The following is a 19843-nucleotide window of genomic DNA, read 5'->3' on the forward strand; positions in this document are numbered from 1 at the left end:
AAAAGTGTGGTTATGTGTTTTCAGTGTTCTCTGGAGTGCTGGATTGCAGCCTGGACCACAGGCACACACCGGTGGGTCCTGGGGAAGGATGGGCTGCTCCCGCACTGGCACTGCTCCACATGCTCCGGCTGCCTCGGGCAGTGGGGAAAGTGGTGGGAAACCTCCTCGGAGGGAGCTGGAGCAAAGCTGGCCCTGAAAGCAGCCGAGAGGCCATGGGGAGCAGCGAGGGAAGGACAGCTACCCCTTGGTAAACACTCCTTTCACCTCCATACAGCTGCTGACGGTGTCAGCGTGCTTTGCTTGTGCAAAGCCAGGCTGTGTGATGTGGGGCCACGGTGCACGGCGGGGTTTGCCCCAAGCAGGTGCAGACAGGAACGCGTGAAAGATCTCGCTACCATCACTCGTCCCGATACATGATATGCTGCAGCTGGCTGGGTGATGGGGGTTCAGAGCGCTCGTACCATGCAATGGACAGGAGGGGCAGGGCCAGGCTGCCTGTCCTGTGCCCCGCGGCATGCCTGGGTCACAGGGGATGCCCAGGACCCCAGAGCAAGAGAGCAAAGCAATGATGTCCCAGTCTGGCTGTGGGGACCAGGAGCAGGGACTGCGACCTGAGCCACACAGGGACATGGGCTGGTCGGTGTGACGCTCCCTAGCACACAAGCAATCTCTGCCAGCAGATAACAAGTGTTACCTGTGCGCTTGCGAGGTGCACAGCTGGCCACAAGAAACTTGAAGGTTGACAGAAACCAAAGAATTCCTGAGCCACAGGGAGAGAAGTTTCAAGACACCCAGGAGCAATTCAGTACCCTGCTCCCGTGACTTTCTGCCCGCTCCCAACATCCCACCCACCCTCCACAAGCTTCCCAGCAGACTAGGAACGAAAAAGCCACTGCAAGTATGAGAAAAGGCACATCAGTCACCTGTTTGCATAGTGACAAAGGCAAAGCAGGGAAGAGAGGTTTACATACCATTGCCAAGGTCACACAGGAGATCTGGGGCACGGGACCCCGCTCGCCCGGACTGCTCTCCTCCACGGCACGCGGGTCTCCATCTCCTACTGGACTGCCAGCCCAGCGTCCTAGGGAAGACAAAACAGCCTTTAACACCAATGGCAAACGTGTGGTAAAACCCTCCAAGCCTTCATATAACAAAAGCAAAGGAAGGGAATAGGTAAAATTATGAACCGTAAGAGCAAAATGCGCTGTACATTGGGACTGGGACAAAGAAAATCCACGCTCCTGTGACGCTAACCCCATGCCAGTGTACATATAGGCTGTGTGTTTTAGACTTAAGTTACTTAAAGAGAACTTTAAAGCCAAAACACTGTTAAAAAGTACATTGTGTGCTCTGTTGTGAAGATAAATTCATTATTTAAACTTGAAAAGGTGACTCATCTAACATCTATTATAAAAAGGAATAAAAACACACACACATGCAGTGAGATTTTCAAGGAGTCCAGTGATTTAGTGTCTCTTTCTTTCTCTCCCCACACTTCTTGCCTCCTGCACAAGGATCTATTGAGAAGCTGCAGAACAAACGTTCCCTTATGCAGCTCCAAAAAAGTCTCCGTCAGTTTGTCTGAGACAGCTGCCTCCAAGCACGCTATGGTTACTCATTAACCGGGTCTCCCAGGGCAGGGGAAGAAGGAGTAAACTTAATAGACCCTAAACCAGAGGCAAAAAAAAAAAAAAAGAAAAGAAAATAAATACATCAGGTGTCCTGGAAAATGAAGTAGAAAAAACAGGTGGTAACCATGAGCACCTCCAAGGCAGAGGGTCTGGCCACGATGGGCAGCCAGCGACCGGAGCAGAAGGGCACAATGACATGGAGAGTAAACGTATGGGGACAAAAGAGTAAGATTATTAAAGGGAAAGAGAAGAAAGAGACGGGACAGAGAGGCACTTGTGTTCCACGGCGCTTTATATGCTCAGGGTGGCGGGGGAGGATTACTTCATTGCGGCAGAGTTGCCCAGCTCTGCTCCCCAACGGAGGGATTCATTCCCTCCCCCCTTGCACGTTTTGCATGAGAATGAGGGGCTGCTTTGGCTGGGGAGCACTTTCCAGTGGGTCAGTCCACTCCCGAGGCCTCCCAGCTGCCAGGAGAGCCGGTCACCGCTCCGCTGCCCCGTGGCGAAGCGTCCCTCCTGGCAGGTGAGAAGGACGGGCAGGTCCCCTCCTGCCTCCTGAGCACACACGTACGCTTGGCTTTCCGCTTCCACCACCGCACGCAATGGCTTCTTCTCAAGCTGGACCTTACAGACAAGATGCCTCATCCAGCCGAAGGCTGGGTCGGATTCTGCCCTGTCCACATGAGACCAGACGCTGCCCTGGCCATCGCCACCTCCTTCGCCTGCTCCCTCCCCATCACAACCCTCTGCAGAAAATGCTCCGCCAGGGCACGGGGGACGCGCAGCCCCGGGCTGGCTGCACCTCGTGCCTTCATTTCTCCCAGCCCCCGGGCAGGGGCTCTGGGGAGGAAGGCATCCCAGAAACATGCGCTCACCGGCACAGCAGCTCCGCGGCAAGGCAGGGGTCACCACCGGCTGGGAGCCAGCGCGTCCCCCAGTGCCTGGGGACACCAGGCAACATCACCTGCCCCCCTGGGCCAAGGCGGGCAGCCCTGCCTGCCCAGCCCTTGGTGCACGGGAGCAGGGAACGGCTGGTGCTGGCCTGACACCTCCACAGGATCCTGATGGAGAACAATAATTATAGTTGCAATAAAAAGCTGACTCTGTGAACAGCAGTAAATCAGCCCTGCCCGCCATTCAGACCCTGGTTCACCAAGCCTTGAGCCTCGGCCACCACCAGAATTAATTCTCTGTTTTCTATTTGCCCAACATGCTCCCCCCGGAGATAAGGCGGGAGGGGGGGGGGGGGCAAGGGACTGTAATTATCTCCCTGCCTTCTGTCATGTGCTTTTTTGAAACAATTAAGGGATTGCAGTCAAAGGAATGGGGTGGGGATGGAGCAGAGCCAGGCAACCACTCTCCTGCAGGACTGCAGCCCTCAACACTTTGCAGGATCCATCCTGAGCTGACAGTGGCAGCCTGGACCCACCTTCTGGAGGAGCCCAGCACTCTCAGCCCCACAGCAGCACGGCAAGGGCAGTGGCACAGGCATCCTTGTGCAGCCTCAGCACCCGGCCGTGCTCTCGCCATGTGGAGCAGAGCCACGGAGCAACCAGGTGCCCAGGGCTGTGCCAGAGCCCTTGGGGACAATCCAGACCTGCAGACCGCTGTCCCCCAGGGCCAGCAAAATCCCTGGTATGAACCTTTCCAGCTCTTCTCCCAGGATCCTCTTGCTGAGGCAGCATCTCCCATCCCAGAGATGCCCATTTCCCATGAGCAGGGGCCACAGGTGGGAAGCAGATATGCCCACCCATGACCCTACCTGTAGGCACCCTCCGACAGAGCTGTCAGAGCCTGAGCCACTGCAGAGAGCCCCTGCAAAAGGGATCAGCAAAAGGGATCAGCCCCTGTAGCCGCTCCAGCCAAGCACATCCCGGACCAGCTATGCAGGGCACCCACCCGCAGCGCCCCGAAGGGCAGCACAGTGACTCCGAGTCACCTGCGATGCACCAGGTCTTTTCTGCTCTCATGGCTGGGATCCGCTGGCAGCTGCCTGTGAGAGGGAAGGCAAAGGCTGGGAGGCAGCTCTCTCTCCCCATCCAAGTCAGCTGGTGCTCAAGTGAAACAGGTACCTTATGATTAAGTTTTTTGTGAAATGTTAAACATCTGGAGCTCAGCGGTACAAGGCGGCCTTTGTGCAGCTGGTAAATTATCTGCAATAAAACAGCACTTGTTTTGGAGAGCTTCAAGGAGAGGGGGAGGGGGGAAAAAAGAAAAAAAAAAGAGGAGAGAGAAGCCACCCCCACCGGAGGAGGAACCTCAGACCTCTTCTGGGGTCTCACCAGCATTTTCCACACTGTGCAGGGTGACTTGCTGCATTCACAGCAGCCTAAGACCCTGCAGAGACCCCTCCGCGTTGCCTGCAGACCCTTGCAAATGGGGTCTCTCAGCCCAGCCCAGCAGTGCCCCAGCCGAGGCACGCGGTGCTAAGCAGCCCCGTGGAGCAGCCTCCAGCTGTATTAAGTATTTGTGATTAAATACTCAGCATTTGGCTCTGGAAGGGACCTCGTCTCCTCCCAGCTTGCAGCTTCACAGCAGAAGGTGGTGTTTCCCACTGGTGTTTTCAGATTTCTTGATTTGAGAAGCGCTGATCAAATAATAATTAAAAGGGACCTGAAAGGTCAATGTCCTTAAGAAATGAAGGGCTGGGGTACACGGACAGTATCAAGCACATGGGGCTTGGGGAAGCTGGAGCTGGGGGTCCCTGTGCCTGGCAGAGGGTCCCACTCGCTCCTGCAGCTCCTGAGCCACAGCATCCGCACCCGCTCGCCACGGGAGATTGCAGTGCTCCACCTTATCAGCTTGTCATCTTGTCTGAGCACGGTGTGTGTCTAACCCTGGAAATTAAGAGGCAGACGAGTTCAGGAATTTTGCATCTTTCCTTGGCCGAAAGGAAAGGCAAGGCAAGGCAGCAGCTCCTCTGTTTCTTTCGGCAGCTCTGAGGGGTTTAGATAAACCGCACTGGCATTTTGGTGTGGAGGGGGACTCTGCTCACCTTTGCACAAAGCACAAGGGAAAAAGATTTGCACAAGTAAAAAAAAAATTTAAAAAAAAATCCCTTTTGCTCACAGGCCTCTTCCAAGCGTGGGGAAGCAGCAAGAGCAAGGAGCCGTCCAAGAGGCAATGAAACACCTCGGTGGATTTTAAGCCAAGGTCCGTTTAAAGAAACCATGCACACTTGGGAGGGCTGGGGAGCTCTCCCTCAGCCCCAGCCCCGGGGACAGGGACAGCACAGCACCTTGCTGGATGGGAGCATCACGTCAGGTGTCCCAGCCTGGGCTGGTGGTGCCAGCATGGCTGAGCCCCCAGCACCCCATGCCACCCAAGGGGGCTGGAGCTGCTGCTGGCTGTGCCAGGGGACCTGGGCGGGAGGAAAAATCCCCCAAAATCTCTTTGTCTCCTTTCCACCCACCAGTGCTGCCTTTACACAGCAATTACTGAGGCCTCAGGGACTTTCACACCCAGTCACCTGGGCCTCGCGTTCTAAACAACTTAATTTGTTTAATGACTTGGGAGGCCCCGGGGCCCCCTTGCTGTCTGGATTTGTTTCCCTGGTCTCCCAAAGGTTTTTGTGGGCGGTAGCCACCACCCAGAACTGGAGGGCACTGGAGGGCTTCTGTGAAACCTGCACCAAGACAAGTTTTAAGACATCTCCCCGGAATTCCTGGAGATCTCTGACATGCCAACCCCCCTGGAGAGTTTGTCCATCCCTGGGAAAAGCCAAGCTGGTTGGCAGGGCTGGAGGCAGAGCAGCTCTGGGATGGACCGTGACCTGGAAAGGAAGAGGGAAAGCAGCATATTGGGAGATGCTGCTTCATGCTCCAAGTCCAACCTCACACCTGCCCCTGCTGCCCCCCCTGACTGAACCACCAGCCTGGGAGAAACTGGGATGCCCAGCCCTCACTGTCAATTCAACCTTGGGAAAGAAAGGGAAATAAAGGGTTGGGAGAGCTGATGCTCTTTGCCTGGCCTGTGTGGAGCTGGGGGAGCAGCACTGCAGCTGGGGCTGGCACAAGTGGGGGTCCCAGCAAAGGTGGGGGCCCCGTGGAGGTAGGGGTCCCAGCAGAGATAGGGGTCCCTGTGGAGATGGGGTCCCAGTAGAGGTGAGAGCGCCTGTGGAGGTGAGATCCTAGGGAGATATGATCCTGGTGGAGGTGGGGGTCCTCGTGGAGGGGAGAACCTTGCAGAGATGGGATCCTGGTGGAGGCAGGGGTCCCTGGGGAAGCCGAGGGCGGCGAGGAGCCCTGCACCCCAGCCGTTACCAGCACCTCCCTCCATTGTTTCCCAGCCGGCATTTTTCCCTATGACCTAATCTTCCCTTGGCTCTCACTGGTAATTTTATGGCAGGGAAATTATTTTGCAGTAAAAGGAAAGCAGATCCAGGCCATTCTCTTCTCTCCTATTTTCATACGGAGTTTGGAGCAGCGGTTTTGTTTTCTGCTTCAGGCACAGCAGCAGGATTGTGAGACGAGATGGGGAGTGAGCGTGTGTCGCGTCTGTAATGCCTTAGTTGTTCCTGTAAGAACACGAGAAGGCAACAGTGAGAGAGAGATTTAAACAATTCCCCATGCAAACCAGCTCTGGACACAAAAGCTTTTTAGTTATCATCAGTATTTTGTAAGATTATATTAAAATAAACCTTCAGGCTCAGTTTCCTGCTCTCAAAACCCCCCTCATAGGATTATAAGGCACAAAAACATATCCCAGAAATCTCAACCAAGGACATACTAGGAATATTTTCTCCATGTTCTCGCACAAATGACTGCCCTCAACACTGCAAAAGCCTTAAAATAAGAAAAAGGTACTAATATTGGAGCTGTGCAATATGCAGGTCCCACAGTGTGTAATTTTCCCTCTTTTTCCCATTAGGAACAACCCTCCGGATAGACTGAAGTGTTTGCAGCAGAGCCGGTCCTGCAGCGATGGCATTTCACCCCCGTGTTGGCCTTTCGCACCTCACACACCACGTCAGGCACCACGTGGAGAGCATTCCGCCGAGGCGGCCAAGGAGCCTTCGCACAGCCACCCCCTTCGGTTGGCCGGCTGAGATGAAGGGGGTTCGGTGGAGCAGCCAGAGAAGGGCAACCAGGGGATCACCCATGAGCCACAGTCCCAGCACCCCAGCACGGACACGAGCACGTAGCTTTCCGTGGGCTGGATGACCACGCAAGGCTAAATACACTTACAGTGCCAACACCTGCCTAAAAAGAGAGAGAGGCATTAGATCTCCTCCAGGAACTCAATGACCCCACATCTGCCCTAGGAAAAGGGCACGCTGAGCTGAAATTCCTTTTCTTCCCTCCAGCCCCCCAGAACCAGGCTTGTTCCTGAGGCTGGGGGTCCACCCCGGGGCTGAAGCAAGGCAGCGTGGCACAGGCAGGGCCAAGCGCCATGGGCTCGGGGCGCCCGCGCCAGCCCGACGCAGGGAGAGGAGCCGCATGTTTGCTCCCGAGCTCGGAGCTGGGAGCCTGCGTGTGTGCGCACGAGAGCGAGCGTCTCGATTTTAATTGCAGCCTCGTTGCCAAGTACAACAAAGTCCGCGTACAAAGAATAGAAGTCATTTTGTCTTAAGGTTTGAATTGTTTCTTTCCTAAGGGGAGGGGAGGGAGGTGAAATCCATTCTTTTATAAGCAATGACTCAGGTGCTACGATCTACCCTGGGCGCGCATCTTGCAAGCCCAAGTAATGTTTTGTGCTGTGTTTTGTTTGACGGCATGGGCCCTAATAATGGGATTATTGTTCGGTTGCGTGCAAAGCCCTCGCTTGGGGTTTTGCTGTCCCCGCCCAACCCTGCAAACCGCAGCCGCCTTCGCCTTCCCCAGCACCCCGGCACAGGCTGGCGAGCGCCCGGCACCGCGGAGGGCCCACCCGCCCATTCCTGCTCCCTGACTCACGGCACCACGCACGGGCGACGACGTGAGCCATGTCATGCCAGTGCGGGGAAAGGCGTGCTTTCCCTGCCCCGGTTGCACAACCATAACCGTAACCCTTCACCGTGCTCTCTCGGGCTGGGCGCGAGTGAGCTGGGTAGGCAGAAGGAGCTGCCAGGGAGGGAAGAGCGGCAGCCGAGGCAGCATCATGCCACGAGAAGAGTGGCAGCCGAGCCAGCGTCGTGCCACAGTGCCAGCCTCTGCGCTTGCCACGTGCTTGCCACGTGCCACCCTGGCACCCACCGGGAGATGCCTGGCATCGTGCAGAGGCAGGGAGTAAGGTGGGATTTGCCTGGAGCAAAGGGGACGGTGCTTTCTCCTCGCACCGCAGCTCTGGGAGGGATGGAACAGCCACATCCCCGAAGCACGAAGCCCAACGCTTCACACCGCACACTCACCGCCCCAGGTAATCCCCTCTCCAAAGCCCTAATCCTCGGGCAAACACATCTGCAGTGCCTCGCACCCGAGCTATCAGCAGCCTCTCCATCCACCACTTAGTCATACGCACAACCTGCTGCCCATCCCCCGCAGCTCTCCTGGTTGCAGAGGAGCTTCCCCACGGACTCCTCCGCCGCCTCCTCGCCAGCCACCAACTGCCCGACCGGGTACCGTCCCCACGGCCATCCTGCGGGACAGCACCTCGGTGATTCAGCCTCTGAAAGAAAAAAAGAAAATAATCACAAGAAAAGCAGCAAAATATGCCCAGCGCTGCATCGCTGGGCTTTTTGTCACAGCAATACGCTTGGCGAAGCTCTCCAAGCACGAGCTGCACAGCCGGGCACACATGCTTGCACACGTAGTGCCGAACCCCCTCCGACTCCGCGCTGCCAAACGCAGCCACCTCCAGGGCCGTTAAGAATTGGGGGAATTTCCCATTTTCTACTAAACACTCGGGTCATCCCCCTTCATTAGCAGGGCTTGAAAAACCTCGAAACATCCACAAAAGCATCAGCAGGCAGACTGCAAACTTACGCTGGGGTTTTGGGTCATTTTTAAACCCCATTGCAAGAGCACATACATGCACTGCTTAGGAAAAGATCTTTACCGTTCGGGGTTTGAGGCTTTTAGATGGAGAGGAGCCACAGTTTAAGTTTTCCTCCAGCCAATGCAAAAAGTTATTACTGTTTCAAGACAAAACTCAAAAATCTGAAGTTTTTTAATTTTACTGAAAAATTAGTAGGGGGGAGAAATCACTGCAATTAGTATTACGCTTGTGAGGGGGTCAAAGGACACTTCAAACTGGTTGCAGGCACCGCTGTGCCCCTCCGAAGGCTGCCTGCCACCATCAGAAGGATGGAGAAATAGAAAAAAACCCTCCTCCTGTGCTCACCACGAGTGTATGTGTGTGTGTGCTCCGGCCAGGGGGTTCTCCCCATCTCACAGAGACACAGGACGGCTTCACCGAGGGGGCTCGGCAGCGCTGCCTGCGATGGGGAGGGACCACCTGGCTGCCAGAGCCCTCCAGGAGGGCAGAGCCCCCCTGCATCCCGGCACGGGTTTGAGGCCAAGCACAGCCTGGTCTTCCGAGACCCAGCTCCAGCCACGGGATAACTTTCCTCTTTTCCCTCCAGCTCGGTCTCTGCGTGAGAGCCGGCTCCTCCCTGCCGCCGAGCAGAGCCCGGCTCCATTTTGCAGGGCTCGGCTGTGTGTTTATATTACCTTCGCTCCCAACTCCACCTTTCCATTGACAACTATTGTATCCACGGGTAATTTCAGGCCTGGCCCCCAGCCAGCTTTTCAATCATACCAAGGAATAGATATATAATTTCATTCACCTCCAGGGTACAAACAGAAAAGAAGAATTTTCATATGTGCTTTCTGCATCACCCTCCCCACTCACTTCCTATGGGTCCAATGTACATAATTATCTCGGCTGGCTACATCTAAGCAGGATTAAATGCTTTACGTGATATTATCTCCCAGCAATCTGATTACAAGGCTGCCTTTAAATGTATAATGTGGGTTTTTTGTACCAGCTTACACCACACGCCAGAAATCAAATAAGAAAATATCTCCAACAGTCTGCAAGAAAACCCGACCCATGGACACCCCTGAGGTTTTAAAGTTTCAGGAAAAGGCTTTCGGCTGAAAACAGAGCGCTAAAAGCTTTGCAAACACTTCTACTGTGTCTAGAAACAAGGTGAAAAGCAGTGGGAGATCGCCCAGCCTTCCCACTGGTGGCACTGGGAAGGAGCCACTGGCTGCAGTGCAGGGAGCTCTTGTTCCCAGCCATGGGCAGGTCCCTTCCCTCTCCCTGCCCTGGGGCAGCAGGGACAGCCCTCGCCCACTGGTTTTAAGAAGAGGGTCCTGACACCCCTCATTTTTCCCACCAAGGGCCATAACCCCAAATTCCCCCTGTGCCCGGAGAGACCCAGCTCATGTCTGTAGCCCCGCGGATCCCAGGGAAGGTCGGGTCCCCGTTCCCATCCCTGTACCACAGGACAGCAGCTCTCTGGGCTGCCCCAAACGAGCATCACCCCTGTGGCTCATCCTGGGGCTGCGGGATGCAGGCACAGCATCCCACGGGGCTGCGATGAACCAGGGATGGCACCCACCCGTAGGTGCATGGGGGAATACACCCCCGCGTGTGAGCGTGGTACCGGCACCCCCGGGTCAGTGCAGGCAGAGCTGCTTCCCCCTACCCCAAGATTTCTTGCCATTGCTTTTTTCTGAGTCATAAGGCATGAACCAGTGACAGGCATTGCACCTGGGGGTGAGCTGGTCGGCTGCAGCAAACCCAGTGAACGCTAAAACACACTCACGGGTGCCTGGATGAGGCACTGCAAAGCTGCCTTCAGCTTTTTTTCCCCGTTTTTTTCCTTCCCTGAAGAGGCTGCCCTCCTGGTTGAGAGGCAGGACCTTGGAGAAGCCAGGAACAATTAAGCTGGAGAAAAGAAACGTAGCAGAACGGAGGAAGAAGCAGCAAAAGTATGGCTTTACAACATTAAAATAAATTAGAGCAAACTCTGAATTTCCCATTTATTTGAAAACAATCACAGTTAAAAGGTCAAATCCATTGGCAAACAGTAGTTTTGTATCATCCAGAGTGACACACGAAGTACAAATGAAATCCAACCAAAAAAATAAAATAAATGAACCAAACAGAAATGCATGGCTCTAGCTTAGCTTATTCAAGCCCGTTCCCTTTGGCCGCCCTTCCTGCAGCTTCTCCAGCAGGATGGAACGGTGGTCCCTGACCCCCCCACCCGCAGCCTCGCTCCCCCGAGAGCTGCATGGCCATGGAGGGACCGAGATGCAGGCAGCAGCCAGGCAATCCAGTTATTCCTGCTGAGGGGACTCATGAAGCCCTTCTTACCACAGACACGAGCATCCCTAGCGAAGAGGGAGGTGGGGTTCACAGCATCCTTCCACCTTCAGCATTTTGCTCCTCGCTTGAGCCTGCAGCAGGCACAGGGAGGGACGGGCAAGGCTGGCTCCTCAGCCTGGAAGGGACTAATCCTGCCTGCTTGGGAACAGCCGTTCAACAAGAGATGCTTGAAAAGCAAAGGGTGAAGAGGCAGGTACGCACGGTGCACGTTTCTGGCTCCTCAGGTACGATAATTAATTCACCCTGATGAATTATTTCATCCTGACGCTGCCCAGTGAGATGAGGGCTCCCAGCACGCTCAGGTCCTGGCTCAGCTCTGAGCTCTTCTGTGGGGTGAAGCGCGACCAGGGCCACCGCTGGGAAAGCCCTGCGCTGGTTTTCTGGGGAGTTATGAACCATTGGAAGCAGCAGCCGTAAACCAGCAATCGCTCAGCAAGGCCAGACACAGCCACGGGCTTGTGTGGAAACACATCCCGCTCTGCACCACGCAGGCAGCACATCAACGACAACACTGGTGACCACATCTTGCCTTTTCAAAAAGTACATGCTAGAAAACGCAAAAATTCTTCCTTCCCATTTGTTTGTTTTTTGGTTTTTTTTTTCAGAGAAAGCCTTGGGATATTGGACACAGTGCAGTGGATCAATGCCCCACCTAGGAGATAAACTCAGGAAAAAATGACATTTCCCTCTTACAGAGATCCCAAGACAATTCATTTTTATTTGCCTGGACTGTTTGCATCCATCAAAACAAATACCCTAAAACACTCCCAAGGCCCAGCGGGATACACGAGACCTGCGATCCCACAGAGGACTGTACGTGTTATCTTGGCCCTAACACCTTCCACCTGCCCTTCCAGGACAGTGCCAAGTTGAGGCTCTGTGAGGAGTTTACTCCATTCAAATGCCTTGGTACTTAACCACAGACCAGCTTAAACACGCGACATCAAACTTCTAATCTTCTACAGAACAAAGATGACCAAAACCCAGAGCGACCTAACTCAGAAACCAGCCCAGCGTGGCAGGGAAAGGACAGGGTGACCTGCAGCCTGGCCAATGTGGGGTCCAGCGACCCTCCTGGGAGGAAAAGAAAATCTGGTGGTGAAAGGAAACCAGGACCTGCACGGAACCACCCGTATTTGTGCTTTGAAAACCATCAACATGACATTGGAAGGGAGGAAGAGATATAAAATTATAGGAAATCAACACCGAACCAGATCCAAAAAAATATATATACAAAAAAAGTCTAGAGGATAACGTGTGTCCAGTTCCAAACACCGCTGCACAAATGGCTCTGAAGTCTTCTCCTGGGGAACGGCACACTTCCCTACCCCAGCCCAACGTCCAGGGACATCATCACCACAAATCCTAATATCGAAGTCCAGGACGCCAGCTTCCCGTTGCCACTGCAGGGAGAAAAGGGGAGGGTGTCAGCTCCTGGGACTGGCTTTTCGGATGGGGGAAACGCTGCTTTGTATCTCATCCAGGCAAGGGAAGGGATCTTCCAGTTCCCCCGTGTCTATCTGCCTTCCGTGGTTGTCACCGAGGGGCCTCACCTGGTCTGCGCCTCGGGGATGATATCGTCCATCACCACGTAGACCATCGCTCCGGCAGCAAAGCCCAAGGCGTAGGGGAGTAGAGGCTCCGCCACCACCACAGCGAAGGCACCAAAGATGCCAGCTAAGGGCTCCACCATGCCGCTCAGCTGCCCGTACCTGCAAAAGACCGAGACTAAAAGCCACCGCAGACCTGGCACATGGGTGGCACAGCCTTCCCGCGGAGCTGACGGGCTCTGCGCTCCCCGGCCCCACTGTTTTCCCCAGTGCCACAGTGGCCAGGAGCAGGTTGGCCACCCTGCCAAGTCACCCAGGTTATTTTAAACGGGCAATGAAGGTGTTTTGCCCTAACCCAGCTGCTTTTTCCAGGAAGGGAATTAAGGCACGATCTGATTCCTTCCCCCAGGAGCCCTGCAGGACTTGGGGATCCAGCTTGCAAGCAGGGATGGGTCAGAGAGGAAACATTTCCAACAGCATAGCTCAATCCCAAAGAGGCCATCTGGCCACAGCCTCAACCAGGATGAAACTGTGCTCTTCCCCCTCGTTGTCTTTCCCTCTAGGACTGTTTTAACTCTCCGGACCATGGGAACTCCCTTCCCGGCAGCAGCAATCCTGGTGCAAGTCCCAGCACCAGCTGCGCTTACTGCATTGGAGGTGGGTGGGAGGAAAAGAAAACAAAGCTTTGGCGGGAGCAGTTTCCAAGCCGCCCCCCTGCCCTCCCAATCCATCACCCGGCTGAGCACACGTGCACGGGCAGGAACGCAGCCCTGCACTCGCAGGGTTCATGCCCTTGGCTTTTTCACCTTAGGGAAAAGAAAAAAGAAAAAGTGGGTTTGAAATCCAGCTTGGAGTGAAGTAAGAGGAAAAACACAATAAAAGAAAAATGAAGAAGAAAAAAAATCCCACCAAACAAAAACCTGTTTAGTGCAGGATCTGGGAGCTCCCCACAGGCACTCGACAGGCAGCTGAGGCAGGATGGGGTGACCTGCCAGGGTCACCCATACATCCATCCCCTGGGAGCCGGAGGCTCGGACCTGAGCTCAGGCACTGCGGAGGGAGAGGGCAGTGCTCACCACCCTTCCGCAAAGCTGGAAACCAGCAGCGCGCCCGGCAGCAGCTCTCTGTGATGTAGGAGGGGACCAGGCAGGTTTGGAGTAAGCCCAGCCCAAGGGCAGCTCAATGACAGAGAGATGCAAACATATACAGGGATGAGATCTATAGGCACCCGCTCATCGGGAGCTGCTGGCAGAGGGCTCTCATGTCCATGGGTGAAGAGGAGCTCAGCTTACCAGAACGCTTTCCATGTTGAAAATCCCGCACCGCGTAAAGGCAAGCTGACAGCCAGGCCCTCCGGGAAATTCTGAATCCCAATCCCAATGGCCAAGTTCCTACCCACACAAAAAAAGCATAAATATATATATATATATATATTAGTGGAAAGTACAGCCTGGGGTAGGCTGCTGGGAGCTAAGAAGAAAAAAAAAAAAAAAAAAGGCGTTATTAAAGTATGCCATTTGAATGGAAGTGCACCTAGCCCTGGGGCTAGGCATGTTAATATTTAACATGAACACAGCAAATTTCATCTTCAAAGAGCTCCACAGCATTTCACCAGCATCAGCACCAGCCCTGGGAGCAACAGAGACCAGACAGAGAAGAAGCTTATCCAGGGAGGCCCCACGAGGCGTTTCCAATCCAAGCTTCCCGGGAGCTGCAGCATCCCCGGGCCTTGGCATTTCATAGAATCACAGAAGGGTTTGGGTTGGAAGGGACCTTAAAGATCACCTAATTCCAGCCCTCTGCCACCAGCCCAGGTTGCTCCAAGCCCCATCCAGCCTGGCCTTGGACACTGCCAGGGATGCTCTGGGCAGCCTGTGCCAGTGTCCTGCCGCCCTCACCATAAATAATTTCTTCCTTATATCTAATCCAAATCTCCCTCTTTCAGTTTAAAGCCATTCCCCCTTGTCCTGTCACTACAGGCCCTTGTAAAAAGTCCCTCTCCAGCGTCTTGTCAGCTCCCTGGAAAGTGCTCTAAGGTGTCCCCAGAGCCTTCTCTTCTCCAGGCTGAACAACCCCAGCTCTCTCAGCCTGTCTGCACAGGAGACGTGCTCCAGCCCTCTGAGCATCATGCCTGGAGCACTCCTGGGATCACAGCTTCCCCCCTGCTGGGGGGGGCGGTTTGCCAGAGGGACCCCAACACAGCCCCAGCCCTGGGGGGAGCTGGTCCCTCTCCTGTAACCTGCCCCAGCTCCCACTGGCACCATACTTAACCACTGCCTTACAGCCCTGAGGCTCGTCAGAAGAGTAGCACGTTTTAGCCACAGGATTTTGCTTGCTTTCTCTCTTTTTTCTCCCCTCTTGCATCCCATGGAAAGGCAGCACTTGGACTTCCAGAGCCAAAACCAGCCGGAGGGGAGAGCCAGTCTGTCCATCACCAAAGCAACACAGGAGGAGGCAGGCTGCTGCCAGGACCGATTCTCCAGGCACAAGAGAGAAAAAGCCTGATAAAGGGGGTTAGGCAGGCAGACACGGTGAACTTGAACCGCTCCAAGTAAAGCCTCACGTCCCCAGCAGGAGACAACACAGCTCTTAAGAGTTGACAGCTGAAGGACAGCCAGAAGAGGTTCGAAGAGACAGCCAAGTGCAGAGAACGAGGTGAGGTTTCTCCTTGCTTGACCTCTCCCCGTTGATACTTAAACCCTGTTTCAGCACCCACCTTCAGAGCACCCACCCGCTGCTCTCCTGCCCAAGCCTCTCCCATCAGCAACCCCATGGTGGGACCAGCACATCACCCAGAGCTGATCCAGACCGGGAATAGCTCTGTGAACAGCTGGCGGTCACGAAAGCTGGATTTCCAGTGGGAGGGCTTGTCAGTTCTTCTGCACCCCAGCTCCGTGCACCAGCACCTCATTGAGCAGGGGGTGCTCTCGGCACCCCCCACCCCCACCGTCACCCATCCTCAGCTGGTATTTGCTCCAGCCTTGGGAACGGTCCTTCCCCTTGGTTTTGATTTTTGGTGAAAATCAAGAAATTGGGATGGGGAGTTTTCTCCTTCACCCAAGATACAAAAATATTGCAGGCACCAAACCAAATGGGGCTCGTTTCTTTACGGCGTGGGCTCCTTAGGTTGAGCAGCTCCGTGAGAGCGGACGGGAACTTGTTCCACACTTGGAGCATTTCTCCCATCGTGGCTTCACTGGTGTGTGTCAGCGGAGGCAGCCGCAGCCTGTCCCTGGGGGGACACCAAGAGTGTGACCGTCCCGGGGGGCTCAAAGCTCCAGCAGGGAGGTGCTGGGCTGCGACCTGCCCCAGCCCACAGCTCGAAACGGGACCCCAGCGCCTCCCCGCAAGGTCAGTTATTCCTTTGCCAGCAGCTGAAAGCTCCCTTTGCTGCTTTAAACACTTGTTTCCTATTAGTAAAATAAGACTGGTGAGAAAAATCTCTCTGGGTTGTTTAAACTTCTACCAGGGTTTACAGAAGAGGGGAGGGGAAGGGGGAGAGGCTGTGGGTTTCCCTAACCAGGACAGGCTCTTACAATCAAAAACATTATTCAAGGGAAAGAGAGAGAGAACGGAGGGGGAAAAACATCCCTTTTAGAAAACACTGGAGCTGCTGTCTGTGTGCTGGGTTGTTTTTTTTTGCTCCTTCCCTAGCCTTCGCACAAAGCAGCTATTACTGGCCCCGACCACAACAAATTAATGGGGTGGGAGAGGGAGGTGTGAATGGAGGAGTCTGTACGGGAAGGGTGGTGAGCCCCCCCCCTCGCCCCTGGTCCCGCCGGGAGGAGGGAAGCCCACGCTGACCCCTTGCCCTGCAGCAGCCCCGGGGGAGAGAAAGCCCCGAGGGGCAGGAGGAAGGGGAACGTACCCCAGGGAAAGATCCAGCCAGAGAAGCCCAGGTGGGCGGGTTTGCCCCTGCTCCCCTCTCTCTCCAGCACACACCTCTAGCAAAACCCGTCTGGGCTCCCCAAAAGCAAAAACCAGCCCCAGCCGTACAGCTTGGGCCACCTCCCCAGCAGCACAAGATGCCCAGCGGGTTTGGCACGTGCTGGGGATGGGGCTGCAGCCGGCTCAGCAAGCACAGCAAGCAACGGGCTGCAACGAGCAACGTGCCATGTGCCATGGCACACACACGCCACGGCCAGCAACATGCAACGGCACGCAGCGTGCCACGCGCCACGGCATGCACACACCACGGCGAGAAACATGTGTGTGCAGTGGGTCACGGTGTGCTCCACACCAACATGGAACCCACTGGGGCCAGGCCACTCGTGTCCCCAGCCCTCGGCAGGTAGGCAGCACTGTGTGCCCCCTTCCAGGTCAAGATTTTAACCTGTTTTCCCCAGAAACACGGGTGTTGGCATCACGCCACGTGGGTGCTGGCAGTCGGGGCAGGCATGGGGCGCAGGCACGCGAAGCCTCAGCCGGCAGCACGGCAAGAGGCACAGGCCACCAGAGACCCATTGCCTGGCTGCAGGCGTTCCTGCACGTGGGGTTTCTTACTCCTGCCTTGGGACACCCACAGGCAGAAAGGACCTTCTGGGCTCAGCATCAGGCTCAGAAGGTCCCCAAGTCATCTCCTGGCCTCCAGCCCCGCCAGATCCTCACAAAGGTCTTCTGCTTGCCCAGACCACACTCCCCCACCCCTAAGACCACTCATTCCTTCAACGCTTCCTCCCATCACAACTCTGCTTAAATATTTCTTGGACTTTGGGGCCTTTTGAGCCTTTCCCAGGGACACTAATCTCACCAGGATGAGGATAACTCCATGACAACAAGGAGGCCAGGAACACATAAGCCTTCCTATTTGCTTTGCCTTGGTTCACTGCACGAAGGGTACCTCCACTCGCCTCTCAGCGGCCACCTCTGTTTGCACAGCACAGTGTCTCGGGAGAAGTCCAGGATCTATGGCAAAGAAGATTTACTTCCAGGGCCCAAGTGTGAAACAAAACCATCCCAAGAGACATTCCTCTCCCCCTTCACCACCGAGCTGTGCACACCTCACACCTTCTCCACAGCTCCTGTGTCGAGCTGGCAGCAACACAGCGGGTGAGAAAGCAACTGAATCAAAGCTGCATTGTGCGTGAGGAAAACAAAGGCGTCCTTATTACGGAAATAGGTGGGGATTCTTGGAAGGCTTCCCCTGACTGCAAAGAAATACATTGTAAAACAGATGCACAGACTGCAGCAGCCTGGCCCAGGGGAGCTGAACCGCTGCCCACGGTGAACGACTGGGCACAGAGGAGACGACAATGGGGAGACGAGCCAACGTAGCCAGAGGGAAAATCATCAGGATGAAATGTTCAGAGACCTAAGGGTCTCTAAGGGATGGCAGGTGGGGAATAAGTGATAGAGAGGTGTTAGAAGCAGATCCCACCTGGCCTGATGGGTCACCCATACGCAGCTAGAAGACATTTTGCAGACGAGGATAATCTGTGGCTCATCCCCAACCTACAAACGTGCATTGGTCTCAGTGCCCTGCCCAACATGAGAATGTCACTTGGGTGTCTTCTCCGTTTGGGCAGAAACAGAAAATTTGTTTCTCTGAGTCAACGGACTCAGGTGCCATTGGAAGCATCGAGGATCAAGGAACCAACATGCACTGGACATGTTACCTTTCCCAGCTCTCTCCCTCAGCTTCCCCATCTGTAAAATGGCCGTGACAACAGCGATGTCCTCCACAACCTTCTCAATCTGGGAACAGAAATACCACTAGCACACGTGCCATCTACACGTGAGCTCTGCAGAGACCCAGCAATGCCGGGATGGCTCTGCCCTTGCATTGGCTGATCTTCTGCAGCAGAGCCCAGTGTTGCAGTTTTAAGGAAGGAAAGGTAAAACCGTGGCATCCTGGCGGAGCTCCACTGAGGACCAGCTCCTTGTGGCAAGAGGGAAAGACTCCATGTCCCCCGGGAACGTACCAAGGCTGGACCTCCTACCCCCAGCTCGCCTGCCAACTGCTATGGCACCACGCTGGGAGACTTCAAGTTCACTTTCAAAAAAAAGTTGGCATCTCTGCATATTTGCAAGGTCAAGGCACAGAAAGCCTTCTATAAGCCTAAACCCTTGTTTTCAAGGGCCTATTCTTTTACAAACTGATTATGAAAGCAGGCTACATATTCTTAACAAGCCCCTTTTCACTACGGCTTTCAATTCCCTCCAGTGTATAATGTGCATGTGTATTCTTGCATGGCAGGCCCTTACATACTGTTTTGATTGTTATCGTCTTGCCATGAAAGGGCCGATTGTTTTGGGTTCCCAAGATTACATCATGGCTCCCACTCGGGCCGCCCGTCGAGGTGTTTGATCAGGGCTCGCAGGTGGGAAGGAGCTCTGCGGCCAGCGCGGGCCCCGAGCGCTTCCCCTACCTGCCCTACCTGCTCAACTCCGCTGCCGGCACGCTCTGCCCCGGCGCTACGGGGGGCTCTCACGCCTGGAGGCGGCCGGGGAGCGGCGGGGGGGACAGCGGTCCCCACTGCCAGCCCCCATGTCACGGGGATGTGCTCCCACCCTGAGCCATCCACGGGCACACGGGGCTCCTGGTGACTCCGTTGCCTGAGGTGCTTGGCATTTTAAAGGTCAAATCTGCAAAAGCAGGTAGGAGGATGTTACTCCCACAGATTTACCCTTTGATAACACAGTTATCTTTCATCTCAAATGCTCAAACCCATGAAAAATAAAAAAAGAAAAAGTGGATACAAATCTACTATGCCTCCTCCTCTTGAGTGCAGCTACCAGCCCTGGGGGCGCAGAAATGCATGGAACGTGTTCCCCCATCCCAGCCAGGGGATCCAGCACGTACCCCCATCCCGGGCAGGGGATGGGGCACGTACCCCCATCTCGGGCAGGGGATGCGGCACGTATCCCCATCTCAGGCAGGGGATGCAGCATGTGCTGCCCATCACACGATGCCTTGAGCCTGAAAGCCCTCAGGACCCCTCCACAGTGGCAAAGAAACAAGCAGGCTGGTAGCCACTGCATGATTGCCCAGTTACACAGACGTACAGACAGACTGGAAATTATATCTGAATGGAATCTGACAAAAATAGGCACCCTGTTTTCATCTGGAAGTCAACAGCAGAGCCTCCTCCCAAACCGTGCCATGAGCAAGGTGCTTTCCAAATGGCACCAAAGAAAGTCAGCACATCTGAAAGGAAACAAAGGGAAGAGGACAAGTGGCAGGAAGGAATTTGGGGCACAAACCCAGAGAAGAGCTGCAGAGATCAGGAGGCAGGAATGGGCTGGACAGTCACACGGACACCTATCTCCAATGAGAACAACAAAAGCACAAGAGGCAAGGGGCACAGGCTGGAGTGGTTTCGTAGGCTGTGCACCAGCCACGCCGCCAGCCTGCGCCAGGAGTGGAAAAGCACGCTGGATCCGCGCTAGAGCCATGCGTGGCAG

At 55.0% G+C, this 19843-nt stretch overlaps 1 protein-coding gene across 1 annotated transcript in view; it reads right to left on the minus strand.

The window, feature by feature from the left end:
* Window positions 1–10526: 10526 nt before the first annotated feature.
* The window catches only part of SLC39A11 (solute carrier family 39 member 11), a 98500-nt gene continuing 89183 nt past the window's right edge, over window positions 10527–19843 (minus strand). Inside the window, exons 8-10 of the mRNA XM_055728651.1 lie at window positions 13732–13830; window positions 12443–12601; window positions 10527–12292 (exon numbers count right to left, since the gene is read on the minus strand). Of these exons, the coding sequence (XP_055584626.1) occupies window positions 12214–12292; window positions 12443–12601; window positions 13732–13830 (337 nt within the window). The 3' untranslated portion in view covers window positions 10527–12213. The remainder of the gene's footprint in view (window positions 12293–12442; window positions 12602–13731; window positions 13831–19843) is intronic.

The sequence above is a fragment of the Falco cherrug genome, chromosome 1 (genome assembly GCF_023634085.1).
Source record: "Falco cherrug isolate bFalChe1 chromosome 1, bFalChe1.pri, whole genome shotgun sequence".
Classification (NCBI taxonomy): domain Eukaryota; kingdom Metazoa; phylum Chordata; class Aves; order Falconiformes; family Falconidae; genus Falco; species Falco cherrug.